At 46.0% G+C, this 15583-nt stretch overlaps 1 protein-coding gene across 9 annotated transcripts in view; it reads left to right on the forward strand.

Moving 5' to 3' along the window:
* ncor2 (nuclear receptor corepressor 2) overlaps positions 1-15583 on the forward strand; it is a 418107-nt gene that overhangs the window by 255839 nt on the left and 146685 nt on the right. For all 9 annotated transcript variants that reach the window (XM_087999801.1, XM_087999810.1, XM_087999806.1 and 6 more), the window contains exons 15-17: positions 1399-1520; positions 12511-12686; positions 15017-15079. In XM_087999801.1, the coding sequence (XP_087855927.1) occupies positions 1399-1520; positions 12511-12686; positions 15017-15079 (361 nt within the window). The remainder of the gene's footprint in view (positions 1-1398; positions 1521-12510; positions 12687-15016; positions 15080-15583) is intronic.

A 15583-nucleotide genomic window follows, 5' to 3' on the forward strand; every position in this document is an offset into this window, starting at 1 on the left:
TCCCCACGCTCTCTCCTTCCTCCCTCCCCACGCTCTCTCCTTCCTCCCTCCCCACGCGCTCTCCTTCCTCCCTCCCCACGCTCTCTCCTTCCTCCCTCCCCACGCTCTCTCCTTCCTCCCTCCCCACGCTCTCTCCCTCCTCCCTCCCCACGCTCTCTCCTTCCTCCCTCCCCACGCTCTCTCCTTCCTCTCTCCCCACGCTCTCTCCCTCCTCCCTCCCCACGCTCTCTCCCTCCTCGCTCCCCACACTCTCTCCTTCCTCCCTCCCCACGCTCTCTCCTTCCTCCCTCCCCACGCTCTCTCCCTCCTCCCTCCCCACGGTCTCTCCTTCCTCCCTCTCTGATTGGGGTTCCTTTGGGAGTGAGAGGGAGTATGTTGTGCAGGGAGGAGGGGGGTGATTACAATGTTTCCCTGCTGGTGTTTCTTACAGTGAAAAACATTCATGTTGAAACACTCCACGAGCCACAAGTCTTCGAGAATTGTGTATCTTTCAGTTAACTCTGCTTTTCGAAGGTTCGGGACTTTACAAAACAGAATGTTTATTTGAGGAGCTGCTGTTTTTTCTAATGAGTGTTTTACATGAAGAAAATTTAATTTGGAAAGTACAGAGAAATTCAAAAATGTGACGGGAGCAATGAGAAAAGCCCAGACACTACGAGTTTCTGATCAGACAAACCACAAACTCTGTATAGTTGCAAGCTCTGTCTTATGGCAGACACAAAAATTTGGAGAAATTTGGCAGGTTCTAACAGCATCTATGGAGGGGGGTCTTTTGAGTTCAATAGCCTTCTTCAGAATTGGATTGTTGTGATTTGATATAATGCTCACGTCGTCAATATAAACTGAATTATTTGCAATCAGAAGTCACTGGATTTATGTAATCTTAGTTTCATGGTGTTCAAATCTGTTCATCTTCCTGGAATCAAAACCTGTCTATTTCAAAATTTCCAGGTCTCATTTCAAAATGAACATTCCCTGGGAATATGGCCTTTTGGGACTCCCAGGCATTCTGTGATTAGATGAGATCCTGATGCTCCTGAAATCAGAGTGATCCAGTGGGTTCTCACAGCCTGGCCAGTGATTTAGTCAGCGCTGACCACACATGATCCCTCAATCAGATCGAGATTTTCTAGTTTTATTCTGGGAAGGAGGGTGTCATTTTATCTGTTCATGAAAATAGCCATTTAGTAAATGCAGAGTTGAATTGTGTTCCTGAGGTGAAATCATAATCATCTGGTGAGAACATTGGCTTTTGGCTCAATCAGTAACTGGGATGAGCCAGCTCCCGAGAGTGGCCTTTGTCTCTGACTTCGCCACACTCTGAGACGTGAACATGTTCAGTTTGTGGAAAATCCCTAAATGTCCACGTTTGACATTTCAACAACATCTTATTTCTAGCAGCAACAAATGAGCAGAAACATTCAGGAACACACTGCAGATAAAGACAAAGAGCTTGAGAAAGAGCAGAGAGAAGATCACAGAGAAAAGGACACTGAGGCCAGCAAAGAGGAACTAATGAGGTGAGTGTACAGGTTTCATTATTCTGTCTTAGTTCAGAGACAGACTCTGTCAATTAGAAATGCTTCTGGGAATGTGTTCTTGGATCTGGCTGGTCTAATAAACCCTGATTATAGGGAGGAGTGGTAATGGCACTGCACTGGTCATCCAGTTACTCAGCTTAATCTGGAGATCTGAAACAACAACAGAAATTACTGGAGAAACTTAACAAGTCTGGAAGCATCTGTGGAGGGAAAGTAGAGTTAATGTTTTGAGTCTTGTGACACTTCACAAGAATTGATAGCAACCCAGAAAAAGTGGTATTTATGCTGAAGACTAGGGTTGGGCCAGACAAAACCCAGAGAGAGAGAGAGAGAGAGAGATGAAAGGGATAGAGACTAGGGTATTGGTGATAGCAGGCCAGGACAGATGAAAAGTTGAATAAGTGATGATGAGGGCTGAGAGAACAAGAGAATGAGAAATCTGTACAAAAAGCAACCCATGCCCTGACAGGACTGGGTCTGGGTGGTTAAAAAAAATGGAATTGGGCTGTAAAGTTTTATTGAACTTGATGTTGAGTCCTAGAGGCTGCAGAGTCCTCAAGTGGAAAGTGAGACGCAGGGGCTTCTTCCAGCTCATCGTGAGGCTCACTGCAGCACTGCAGTAGGACCCTGGGATGGAAATGTGTTGCTGGAAAAGCGCAGCAGGTCAGGCAGCATCCAGGGAACAGGAGAATCGATGTTTCGGGCATTAGCCCTTCTTCAGTAGGACCCTGACAGAAATGTTGCTGTGGGAATACAGTGTGATGTATTGAAGCGGCAGGCACCTGGAAGCCTGGAATCACTTTTGCAAAAAGAGCAGGCATTCTGCAGAGCATTGTCTCTCCAATGTATTGGAAACAGTATTGTGAGCAGTGAAAACAGTAGACTAGATTGAGTGAAATACAGGTAAATTACTGCTTCAGCTGGAAGGTATAGGAACGTAGAAAATAGATGCAGGGGTATGCCATTTGGTTCTTCACACCTCTAGCACCACTCAATAGGATTAAATTAGATTAGATTTCTTGCAGTATGGAAACAGGCCCTTCAGCCCAACAAGTCCACACCGACCCTCCGGAGAGCAACCCACCCAGACCCATTCCCCTACATTTACCCCTGACTAATGTACCTAACACTATGGGCAATTTAGCATGGCCAATTCACCTGACCTGCACATCTTTGGACTGTGGGAGGAAACCGGAGCACCCGGAGGAAACCCAAGCAGACACGGGGAGAACGTGCAAACTCCACACAGTCAGTTGCCTGAGGCGGGAATGAACCCGAATCCCTGGTGCTGTGAGGTAGCAGTGCTAACCACTGTGCCACCGTGCATGCAAGCTCAGTATCCCACTCCCACTTGTTCTCTGTACCCCTTGATCCCTTTAGCTACAAGGCTAATCTTCAGCTCCCTCTTGAATGTATCTAATCAACTGGCCCCAACAGCTTCCTGTGGAAAAGAATTCCACAGATTCACAACCTCTCCGAGTAAGTGCAGGTTCATAGCTCCTTGAAAGTGGAGTCACAGGTAGATAGGATAGTGAAGAAGATGTTTGGTATGCTTTCCTTTATTGGTCAGAGTACTGAGTACAGGAGTTGGGAGGTCATGTTGTGGGTGTACAGGACATTGATTAGGCCGCTGTTGGAATATTGCGTACAATTCTGGTCTCCTTCCTATCGGAAAGATGTTGTGAAACTTGAAAGGGTTCAGGAAAGATTTAGAAGGATGTTGCCAGGGTTGGAAGATTTGAGCTATAGGGAGAGGCTGAACAGGCTGGGGCTGTTTTCCCTGGAGCGTCGGAGGCTGAGGGGTGACCTTATAGAGGTTTATAAAATTGAGGGGCCTGGATAGGATAAATAGACAGTCGGGGAGTCCAGAACTAGAGGGCATAGGTTTAGGGTGAGAGGGGAAAGATATAAAAGAGACCTAAGGGGCAACTTTTCCATACTGAGGGTGGAATGTATGGAATGAGCTGCAAGAGGATGTGGAGGCTGGTACAATTGCAACATTTAAAAGGCATCTGGATGGGTATATGAATAGGAAGGGTTTAGATGGAAATGAGCGAAGTATAGGACTAGACTAGATTAGGATATCTGGTCAGCATGGACGAGTTGGACTGAAAGGTCTGTTTCCTGCTGTATACCTCTGTGACTCCTGAATGGTCTACCCCTTATTCTTAGACTGTGATCCCTTGTTCTGGACTTCCCCACATCTAGTCTGTCCAGTCCCATCAGGATTTTATATATTTCTATGAGAACCCCCCCCCCCATCATTCTTCTAAATTCCAGTCAGTACAAGCTCAGTCGATCCAGTCTTTCCTCATGTCAGTCCTGCCAACCCAGGAATCAGTCTGGTGAACCTTCACTGGACTCACTCAATAGCAGCAATGTTCTTTCTCAGACGAGGAGGCCAAAACTGCACACAAGACTCAAGCTGTGGTCTCACCAAGGCCCTGTATAACTGCAGCAAGACATCCCTATCCCTGTATTTAAATCCTCTCACTATGAAGGCCAGTATGCCATTAGCTTTCCCCACTGCTTGCTGCACCTCCTGTTCCACCATGACACAAAGAGCTCGTTTTATCTCACCTTGTCCTAAACTGCCACCGTTCAGATAATAATCTGCCTTCCTGGTTTTGCGACCAAAGTGCATAACATTTATCCGCATTACATTTTATTGCCAAGTATTTGCCCACTCAGCCAGCCTGTCCAAGTCACCCTGCAGCCTCTTAGCATCCTCCTCACAGCACACACTGCCACCCAGCTTCTTGCCATCTGTAAATTTGGAGATATGGCATTCAATTCCTTCATTCAAATCGTTGATGTATATTGTGAACAGCTGGGGTCCCAGCGCTGAACCCTGCAGCAGCCCACTCCTCACTGTCTGCCATTCTGAAAAGGAGCCGTTTATTCCAACTCTCGGCTTCCTGTCTGCCAACCAATACCATGACCTTTAATTTTCCCAATAAATCTCTTGTGTGGAACCTTGTCAAAAGCCTTTTGAAAGTCCAGAAACACAACATCTACTGATTCACCCTTGTCCACTGTATGGGTCACATCCTCAAAAACTTCCAGAAGATTTGTCAAGTATGATTTACCTTTAGTGAATCCATGCTGACTTGGACTGATTCCGTCACTGCTTTCCAAATGCTCAGTTATTATATCTTTAATAACTGACTCCAGCATTCTCCCTAATACTGATGTCATGCAAGCTAGCCTACAATTCCCCAATTTCACTCTCCCTCCTTTTTTAAAGAGTGGGGTTACATTAGCTCCCCTCTAGTCCATTGGAACTCCTCCAGTGTCTACAGTATTTCTGGAGCTTTGGATATTGAAGAGAGTGGGCGGTACGGTGGCACAGTGGTTAGCACTGCTGCCTCACAGCGCCAGAGACCCGGGTTCAGTTCCCGCCTCAGGTGACTGACTGTGTGGAGTTTGCACATTCTCCCCGTGTTGCGTGGGTTTCCTCAGGGTCCTCCGGTTTCCTCCCACAATCCAAAGATGTGCACGTCAGGTGAATTGACCATGCTAAATTGCCCGTAGTGTTATGTAAGGGGTAAATGTAGGGGTATGGGTGGGTTACGCTTCGGCGGGTCGGTGTGGACTTGTTGGGCCGAAGGGCCTGTTTCCACACTGTAAGTAATCTAATCTAATCTAATCTAATCTAAACAGACAGGTATTACATCTTCTGCATATGCAGATGAAGGTGGGCTGTGGGGGACTGTTGGGAGTGATGGAGGAGTAGATCAGGGTGTCCAGAGGGAGCAGTATTGTGGAAGGCTGACAAGGGAGGGGAGGGGAATATGTCTGGTGGTGGCATCCCACTGGAGGTGGCAGCAATGGCGGGTAAATATCGTCTGGATGTGGATGTGGGTGGGATGGGAGCCGAGGAAAAGGGGGACCCTCTCACTATTGTGGGAGGGAAGTGAGGGGGTGAGGGCGAAGTGTAGGAAAGGTTGAATCTAACTGAGGACCCTGTCAACTACAGTGTTGGGCCATCCTTGATGGAATCCAAATTAAATACCCAAAGGTTTTTCAGGAAGGTCTAGGAACTATCAAAGGAGCCAAGACCACCTTGCATGTTGACCAGGAAACAATTCTGTGATTTTACAAGGCCTGCCTAATGCAAAAGCAGAGGCAAAAAGCTGGAAAGCAAAGGAAACATCAAACCAGTGTAGTTTGTGCATTGAGCAGCACCAGTCACACTGATTGTGAAGCCCAATGGCTCAAGTAGCCTTTGTAGGGATTCTCAGCAAATGGTAAACTGCTTCCTGCAGCTAGATAAAATCCCTCACAGAGGATTTAATCGCAAAACTGGCAGGTGTGGCAGTCCTTCATGAAGCTGGACATGAGCCATGTGTACTTGCAATTGTGGTTAGATGAGGATTCCCAGACGTATGCTACAATTAATACCCATAAGGATTTGTACCAATATACAACACTGTCATTTGGGGTATAATCAGTCTGTGCTATTTTTCAGCGAATGATGGAGAACGTTTTACAAGGTCGCCATTTATCTGGATGACGTGCTAATGACAGGGAAGACCAATGAAGAGAACTTAGAGAACTTAGTCCTTAGATGTTCCTCCCAGGCAGATGTATTCCTTAGAAGGGAAAAATACCCATTGGGAGATAAAGTGAGGGTGATCAAAAGTTCCTGGCTCTCGGGTCTGTGTCAGAGCTTATAACTTTCCTTAGAAGTTCCTTGGTGAATTATTACAGACAGTTCAAACGTAACCTGGCCTCCATCCTGGCACCCTTAGATCTGCTATTGAAAAATGGGGCAACCTTAGAAATGGTCTCCTAGCCAAGACATGGCCTTTAGGGAAGTGAAGATGCAGCTATCAGCATCTAAGGTATCCCAAGTGTGATCTGGTGCTGACGTGCGATGCCTCCCCATGGGGTATTGGGGTAGTGTTGGCTCACAGATGGCCCAGTGGAGAGATACGCCCAGGAGCATTTGTTTCCTGGACTTTGGCTGATCTAGATCGCAGATGCACCCAGATAGAGAAGGAAGGTTTGCGGTCATCTTTGGTGTGAGAAAGATCCACCAGTACCTTCACTGATGTAAATTTGTAATAATAACAGACCACAAAACTTTGCGAGGGCGACTCAGAGGTCAAAGCCATGCTGCCCATAGCTTCAGGTTGAATTCAGTGATGTTCTGAATGCATCCAATTACAAGTTGGAACACCATCAGGGAGGCCAAGTCGCAAATGTGGATGCCTTGAGGCTCCTTCCACTGTGGGTACACCACCGATGATGCAGCCACTGGAAGAGTTCATTTGACACGGTAGCTCAGTGGTTAGCACTGCTGCCTCACAGCACCAGGGAGCTGTGTCCAACTCCAGCCTCATGCAACTCTCTGTGTGGAGTTCCCCATGTCTGTGGAGTTTCCTCCAGGTGCTCCAGTTTCCTCCCATAGTCCAAAGATGTGCAGGTTAGGTGAATTGGCCATGCTAAATTGCTTATAGTGTTCAGGGTTGTGTAGGTTAGTCGGGGATAAATAAATGGAAGGGGAATGGGTATGTATAGGTTACTTTTCAGAGGGTTAGTATGGATTTGTTGGGCCAAAGTGCCTGTTTTCACATTGTAGGGATTTTAATTCTAATTACTTTCAAGATGTTACAAGTGCAATGAGCAAAAATCCTCATTCTGGAAACTACAAGCCTAAAGGCCTGAGATATTTCAGACTGACCACTTCTGGTTCTGCTTTCCCTTTGAACCTCATCACCATTGGACAAGTGTACACTCACGTGGCCACTCTCAGCCCGCACACTCCCCACTCAACACTGGCATCGCCAGTGTTCAGTCACCTCAGGTCAGAATCTCCTTTGTCTCGTATTCTTTAACTCTGAAATGTTGTATCTAGACATCTATTGCTCCATCTCTCATTTCTTGGTTTGATTGTCACAAATGATCAGCTGGTTGTTATAGTGATAAAAGGGTTTAAACCCTGAGCCAGCACTCAGGATATTACCTGGATTCTGTTCAATGGGGCTGTTCGCTTGCTTAGTCTAAACTACACAGCTTTTAAAACAGAACCACAAACAGGAAATATATCCCTCCTGTAATTAATTTCTTGTTTAACTTCTTTGTAAACTATTTTTTTCCAGGCAGTTTGGTCACATGATCCATTTCTGGAAACAATTTTCTTTTTACCAGAAATCAACTCCCAGAGAAACTGAGTTCTTAAAGGGACCACCATATCATTGCTGTTCCCCAAAGCATATGTGCCATCTCTCCCTTACTCCTGCCCCATCCCCCTTCCTCTCCCTACTTCTGCTTCCCACACTCCTCCTGCCCTAGCTCTATCTTGATGGTCAAAGCTGTGCCATGTAACCTTGATTCCTGCCCCTTCCCTCAGGGATTCCTGGCATTCTGTACTCTCCTGTTTCTCCCTATCTGGGGGACTCTAGATTCCTGAGTATTTGCTGCTGTGATACCTCACAGTTTTGTCTCTCACAGACATTAAGTCAGCCATTTCTAAATCTGCTGTTTGCCCAAAGCTAATTGCCCTCTGGATATTTGTCTGTTTGTTCATAAGACAAAGGAGCAGAATGAGGCCGTTCGGCCCATCAAGTCTGCTCCACCATTTGATCATGACTGATATGCTCCTCACCCCATTTTCCTGCCTTCTCCCCATATCTCTTCAACCCATTACCAATTAAAAGCCTGTCTAGCTTCTCCTTAAATTTACTCACTGTCCCAGTATCCACGGCACTTTGGAGTAGCAAATTCCACAGATTCAGAGCCCTTTGGGGAGAGTAGTTTCTCCTTAACTCTGTTTTAAATTTGCTCCCCCTTATCCTAAGACTATGACCTCTCATCCCAGAATGTCCCACAAGAGGAAGCATCCATTCCAGGTCTATTTCATCTGCACCTTTTATCATCTTGAATACCTTAATTTGATCTCCCCTCATTTTTCTAAATTCCATACAGTATAGGCCTGAACTATTCAATCTCTCTTCATATGACAAACCCCTCATCTCTGTGATCAATCTAGTGAATCTCCTCTGAATTGCCTCCAATGCCACTATATCTTTTCTCAAAAAAGGAGACCAAAACTATGCACAATAATCCAGGTACAGCCTCACCAATGCCATGCATAGTTGCAACAATACTTCCTTACCTTTTATATTCCTTCCTTTAGCTATAAAAACCAACATTCCATTCGCTTTATTATCTGTCCAGTTCTGCCATAGGAGAAAGTGAGGACTGCAGATGCTGGAGATCAGAGTCGAGTGTGTATTGCTGGAAAAGCACAGCAGGTCAGGCAGCATCCAAGGAGCAGGAGAATCGATGTTTCGGACAAGCCTGAATGATGAGGGGCTAATGAAGGGCTTACGCCTGAAACATCGATTCTCCTGCTCCTCAGATGCTGCCTGACCTACTGTGCTTTCCCAGCAACATGCTGTCAGTTCCGCCATAACCCTGTGGTAGGGCAGATTATGAGATCAGATCGCAATCTGAGACTTGTCTGACTGTCGACAGATTCCCTCAGATCTGTCGAAACCACACCACCCTGGCTTTGGTTTCACTGCAGCCTTCGTTCCCAGAGTCTGAATGCCTGATGTGAATCAGTGACAGAAGCACATTCTAATTGAGGAGCAAAATCTCTTCAGCTGCTGATGCTGGGTCTGACTTGCAGACTCCGCACTCCCCAGTGTGTTAATCTGACCAGTTCTTTTCTTCAGTTGTGGCCTCTTATGTTCATCATGTTCTTGATTTCAAGCCGGGAACAAAACAGAGAACAAGGTAGGACTCAGAAATTAAACTGCATTTATTTCAGTGCCAGAGGCCTAACAGGGAAGGCAGGTGAACTCAGGCCTGGGACTGGGATATCATAGCAATTGCAGAGATGTGGCTCAGGTATGGCAGCTTAATGTTCCAGGATACAAATGCTACAGGAAGGACAGGAAAGACAGAAAGGGGGCAAGAGAGGAGGGGGAGTTGCATTTTTGATAAGGAATAGCATTATAGCTGTACTTAGGGAGGATATTCCTGGGAATATGTCCAGGGAAGTTTAAGTGGAACTGAAATAAGAAAGGAATGTCACCTTATTGGGATTGTACTGTAGCACCCCCTCACCCCCAATAGTCAGCAGGAATTGAGAAACAAATTTGTAAGAAATTTCAGTTATCTGTAAGAATAATAGGATAGTAATGTAGGGGATTTTAACTTTCCAAACATAGTGTTGCCATAGTGTTAAGGGTTTAAATGGAGAGGAATTTGTGAATTGTGTACAAGAACATACTTTCGTTCACTATGTGGATGTAGCCACTAGAGAAGGTGCAAAACTTGACCTACTCTTGGGAAATAAGGCAGGGCAGGTGACTGAGGTGTCAGTGGGGGAGCACTTTGGAGCCAATGATCATAATTCTATTAGTTTTAAAATAGTGATGGAAAAGGATAGACCAGAACTAAAAGTTGAAGTTCTAAATTGGAGGAAGGCCAATTTTGACAGTATTAGGCAAGAACTTTCAAAAGCTGACTGAAGGCAGATGTTCACAGGTAAAGGGATGGCTGGTAAATGGGATGCCTTGAAAAATGAGATAACAAGAGTCCAGAGAATACTATGTTCCTGTTGGGGTGAAAGGCAAGAAATTGAGGTTTTGGTCAAGAAAAAGAAGGAAGCATATGTCAGGTATACACAGCAGAGATTGGGTGAATCCTTAGAGTATAAAGGCAGTAGGAGTATACTTAAGAGGAAAATCAGGAGGGCAAAAAGGGGACATGATATAGCTTTGGCAAATAAGGCTAAGGAGAATCCAAGGGGATTTTATAAATAGATTAAGGACAAAAGGGTATCTAGGGAGAGAATAGGGCCCCTTTAAGATCAGCAAGGCAGCCGATGTGTGGAACTGCAGGAGATAGGGGAGATTATATTAAACGAGTATTTTATATCAGTTTTTACTGTTGAGAAGGACATGGAACATATAGAATGTGGGGAAATAGATGGTGACACACTAAAAAATGTCCATATTACAGAGGCGGAAGCGCTGGATGTCTTGAAATGCAATAAAGGTGGATAAATCCCCAGGACCTGTTCAGGTATACCCTAAAACTGTGTGGGAAGTTTGGGAAGTGATTGCTGGGCTCCTTGTTGAGATATTTGTGTCATCAATAGCCACAGGTGAGGTGCCCGAAGACTGGAGGTCGGCTAACACGGTGCCACTGTTTAAGAAAAGTGGTAAGGAAAGTCAGGGAACTAAAGACCGGTGCGCCTGACATTGGTGGTGGGTAAACTGTTGGAGGGAATCCTGAGGGACAGGATGTACATGTATTTGGAAAGGTAAGCTCTGATTCGGGATAGTCAACATGGCTTTGTGCGTGGGAAATCATGTCTCATAAACTTGATTGAGTTTTTTGAAGAAGTAACAAAGAAGTAACAAAAGGCGTTCAACAGAGTTCTTCATGGGAGACTGGTTAACAAGGTTCGAGGGTGTAGTGCTGGAAAAGCCCAAAAGGTCAGGCAGCATCTGAGAAACAGGTTAGATCAGCTGGAATACATGGAGAACTGGCCATTTGAGTACAGGACTGGCTTGAAGGTAGAAGACAGAGTATGGTGGTGGAGGATTGCTTTTCAGACTGGAGGCCTGTGACCAGTGGAGTGCCACAAGGATCAGTGCTGCTTTTCATCATTTATGTAAGTGATTTGGATGTGAATATAGGAGGTGCAGGTAGTAAGTTTGCAGATGAGACCAAAATTGGAGGTGTAGTGGACAGCGAAGAAGGTTACCTCAAAGTACAATGGGACCTAGATCAGACAGGCCAGTGGTCCAAGGAGTCGCAGATGGAGTTTAATTTGGATAAATATTAGGTGCTGTATTTTGGAAAAGCAAATCAGGGCAGGACTTAAATACCTTAATGGTAAGGTCCGGAAGTGTTGCTGAACAAAGAGACCTTGGAGTGCAGCTTCATAGCTCCTTGAAAGTGAAATCAAGGCAGATAGGATAGGGAAGAAGGTGTTTGGTATAATTTCCTTTATTGGTCAGAGTATTGAGTCCAGGAGTTGGGAGGTCATGTTGTGTCTGTACAGGACATTAGTTTGACCACTGTTGGAATATTGTGTGCAATTTTGGTCTCCTTCCTATCGCAAGAATGTTGTCAAACTTAAAAGGGTTCAGAAAAGATTTACAAGGACGTTGCCAGGGTTGGAGGATTTGAGCTGCAGGGAGAGGCTGAACAGGGGCTGTTTTCCCAGGAGCTTCGGAGGCTGAGGGGTGACCTTATAGAGGTTTATAAAATCATGAGGAATATGGATAGGGTAAGCAGACAAAGTCTTTTCCTTGGGGTCGGGAGTCCAGAACTAGAGGACATAGGTTTAGGGTGAGAGGGGAAAGATATAAGAGACCTAAGGGGCAACTTCTTCATGCAGAGGATGGTGTGAAAGTACAGAGACTAGGAATGAGCTGCCAGAGGAAGTGGTGGAGGCTGGTACAATTGCACCATTTAAAAGCATCTGATGGGGACATGAATAGGGGGATATGGGCCAAGTGCTAGCAAATAGGACCAGATTAATTTAGGATATCTGGTCAGCATGGAAGAGTCAGACTGAAGTGTCTGTTTCCGTGCTGTATGTCTCTATGATTATGACTGCAAGCTGCTGCTCCTGTGCACACTGGCGGGTTTCGAGTGAGCCTGTCTCCTTTTCTATGCACTCTGTTTCTCTCCCCACAGACTTGCTGAGTTTATCCATCACTTTCAATGGAATGGCCATATTAAAATTGAAATGTTTATGAATTACTCTCCCACATCACACTATAGAATTCGAAAATATTCTTGGGCTCCAGTGGGGAAAGTATTAAACAGAAGACTCCATGATATTTAAACAGAGCGGAGGTTGCTTTCCTGAGCTCAGATAATGTTGTGAGATAGTTCTGAGGGAAAAGAGTCAGTCAGCAATTATAACCTCAAGTCTTGTAGCAGGTGCAGGAAAACACATGACACAATTACCACTTTGTGCTTCCCTCAGTGAAAAGGAGAAGGATAAAAGTGACACTTCAGCAGAGGAGAATGAAGAAAAGGAAGTTTCCGTTTCCAAAGGTCGTCAGACAGCCAATAGCCAAGGCCGGCGCAAGGGGAGAATAACCCATTCTGTGACCAGTGAGGCTGACCCTGAGGAGACTGCAGCCCCTCCAGCTGAATCAGGTGTGTGAGTGGTGTCCGCATAACAGACCCTGACCCAAACCAGCCACCGGTACCTGCTCACTCCCAAACCAGCCACCAGTACCTGCTCACTCCCAAACCAGCCACCGGTACCTGCTCACTCCCAAACCAGCCACCAGTACCTGCTCACTCCCAAACCAGCCACCGATACCTGCTCACTCCCAAACCAGCCACTGGTACCTGATCACTTCCAAACCAGACACCGGTATCTGCTCACTCCCAAACCAGCCACCAGTACCTGCTCACTCCCAAACCAGCCACCGATACCTGCTCACTCCCAAACCAGCCACTGGTACCTGATCACTTCCAAACCAGACACCGGTATCTGCTCACTCCCAAACCAGCCACCAGTACCTGCTCACTCCCAAACCAGCCACCAGTACCTGCTCACTCCCAAACCAGCCACTGGTACCTGATCACTTCCAAACCAGACACCGGTATCTGCTCACTCCCAAACCAGCCACCGGTACCTGCTCACTCCCAAACCAGCCACCGATACCTGCTCACTCCCAAACCAGCCACTGGTACCTGCTCACTCCCAAACCAGCCACCGGTACCTGCTCACTCCCAAACCAGCCACCGGTACCTGCTCACTCCCAAACCAGCCACCGGTACCTGCTCACTCCCAAACCAGACACTGGTACCTGCTCACTCCCAAACCAGCCACCGATACCTGCTCACTCCCAAACCAGCCACCGGTACCTGTTCACTCCCAAACCAGCCACCGGTACCTGCTCACTCCCAAACCAGCCACCGATACCTGCTCACTCCCAAACCAGCCACCGATACCTGCTCACTCCCAAACCAGCCACCGATACCTGCTCACTCCCAAACCAGCCACCGGTACCTGCTCACTCCCAAACCAGCCACCGGTACCTGCTCACTCCCAAACCAGCCACCGGTACCTGCTTACTCCCAAACCAGCCACCGGTACCTGCTTACTCCCAAACCAGCCACCGATACCTGCTCACTCCCAAACCAGCCACCGGTACCTGCTCACTCCCAAACCAGCCACCGGTACCTGCTCACTCCCAAACCAGCCACCGGTACCTGCTTACTCCCAAACCAGCCACTGATACCTGCTCACTCCCAAACCAGCCACCGGTACCTGCTCACTCCCAAACCAGCCACCGGTACCTGCTCACTCCCAAACCAGCCACCGGTACCTGCTCACTTCCTAACTACTTACTTTCAGAGAAGCTGGGCATTCAATAGCTCCATCTCAATTCGAAAAGGGTTCACAGTGCTGAGGGAAGGGGGCGTCTGAGGAGCTAGAGTTTCACCCAACAAAACCAACTCAAAGTGGATGTCAGCAGGAGAGGTTTAGGTAGAGAATGCCCTGTACACTCAGTCTCACCTTAACCCTGATTTCAGAGCTGAGTGGGAGCCAGAGAAGTAGGGGTTAATGAAGAGGGGACATGATAGCATAGGGAAAGCACTGTGACCTCACTAACGCATTGCCGGGCGTTTTGGACAGCTACAGAGGATACACAGTCTGTTAAAATTGTAAGCCGTCAGCTGCTGAAGAGGCGAGTCAGAGGGAAAGCTGATAATGTGGAAGGTATCTCTGCTTCTCTAGTAGGGCACCGCAGCAAACCCTTGGCACTCGCTCTGTATCACTGCATATTGAATATTTAACTCAATGGCTGGAATGAAAAGGGGGAGGCATGTGATCAAGTTGTTATGAATATGATTTAAATGATCCAGTCAAGTTGGCAGCAGTTTGGTTGGATCCTGACCATCTTGTTATTTCTGAGGTAGCTGTCTAAATGCTGCCTGAGTGTATAATACAGTAATTTAAGGTTTGACATAAGGGTTTATCATCAATAAACACTTTGTAAAAAAATACAATAATGAGATGATTTTAAAGAAGAATCTGACAGTTTGGCTAAATAACAATCCCATCTGTGAAATGTTTCAATGAATCAACTTAACTGCAGTTTCAAAATATTCCAGATAGTGCCATTATACCAAGAGGACTCATCATCCCAGACTCAAGCCCACAGAGTGACAGGAACAACAGGTTTAAAGGGCAGATGCTGTTTGAATTCACACAGAGCACCAAGGGAAGAGAGTCTGAGCTAAAGCACAAGGTCTGCAAATCTGCCGGGTGTCACTGTTGGAACTGTTACAAGAGCCAGTATTACGGCTGCGAAATCTTGTGATGAGGTGCAGGCCAGCATTACATGTGGCTTTGAAAGATACCTGAGTAATAGCAAAGTGCAGAGATATCCTAAAGCTAATGCAAGTGTAAAACTGAAGCCTTGTCTTCCTGGCTTCTTGAAGTAAAATTTGTGAAACTTTCTTTGCAGTGTCTTCCGATCCAGTTGAAAGTTCTCGCTGGACAGAGGAAGAAATGGAAGTTGCTAAAAAAGGTTTGTGATTTGTTTTTCCTGCTGCTTATCCCATAGATTCACAATGGTTCATTTACAATTCAGCTTCTACATTAATGTAGTTTGTAAAGTGATTTAAGTTTCACTTAATCATTCTGAATACTTGAACAAAACTGTTTGAATGTTAAAATGGTTTAATTTGTTGTGTTTGGATTTCATGTGTACATGTGTGGATGTTTTTCAAGGAAGATAATTGAAGTGTTAAAATGTCCTCTGCGTAAGAACAGTGGAAGGGTGAATTTTTCTAAAGGTAGCCTGTTGTTCATCAGATAGTTAGACTCTGAAAGGGGAGTGATATTTTTCAATGTGAGATACTTTCACATGCAGTAAGTTGCCACTGTGCAGTTTTGCCTAATCAGGACTGATGACACTTCCTCAGAGATGATTTCAAACTGACATTTTCATGTTATTCAGGTGGAAAAATTTGTGGTTAAACTGGTTGCTGTAAGACTTATACAAATGTCTAGTGTTATCTTAATCTGTGTA

This window comes from Chiloscyllium plagiosum, unplaced genomic scaffold, assembly GCF_037043375.1.
Source record: "Chiloscyllium plagiosum isolate Xiang-an unplaced genomic scaffold, Cpla_swu_hap1 HiC_scaffold_24, whole genome shotgun sequence".
In the NCBI taxonomy this organism is placed as follows: Eukaryota; Metazoa; Chordata; class Chondrichthyes; order Orectolobiformes; family Hemiscylliidae; genus Chiloscyllium; species Chiloscyllium plagiosum.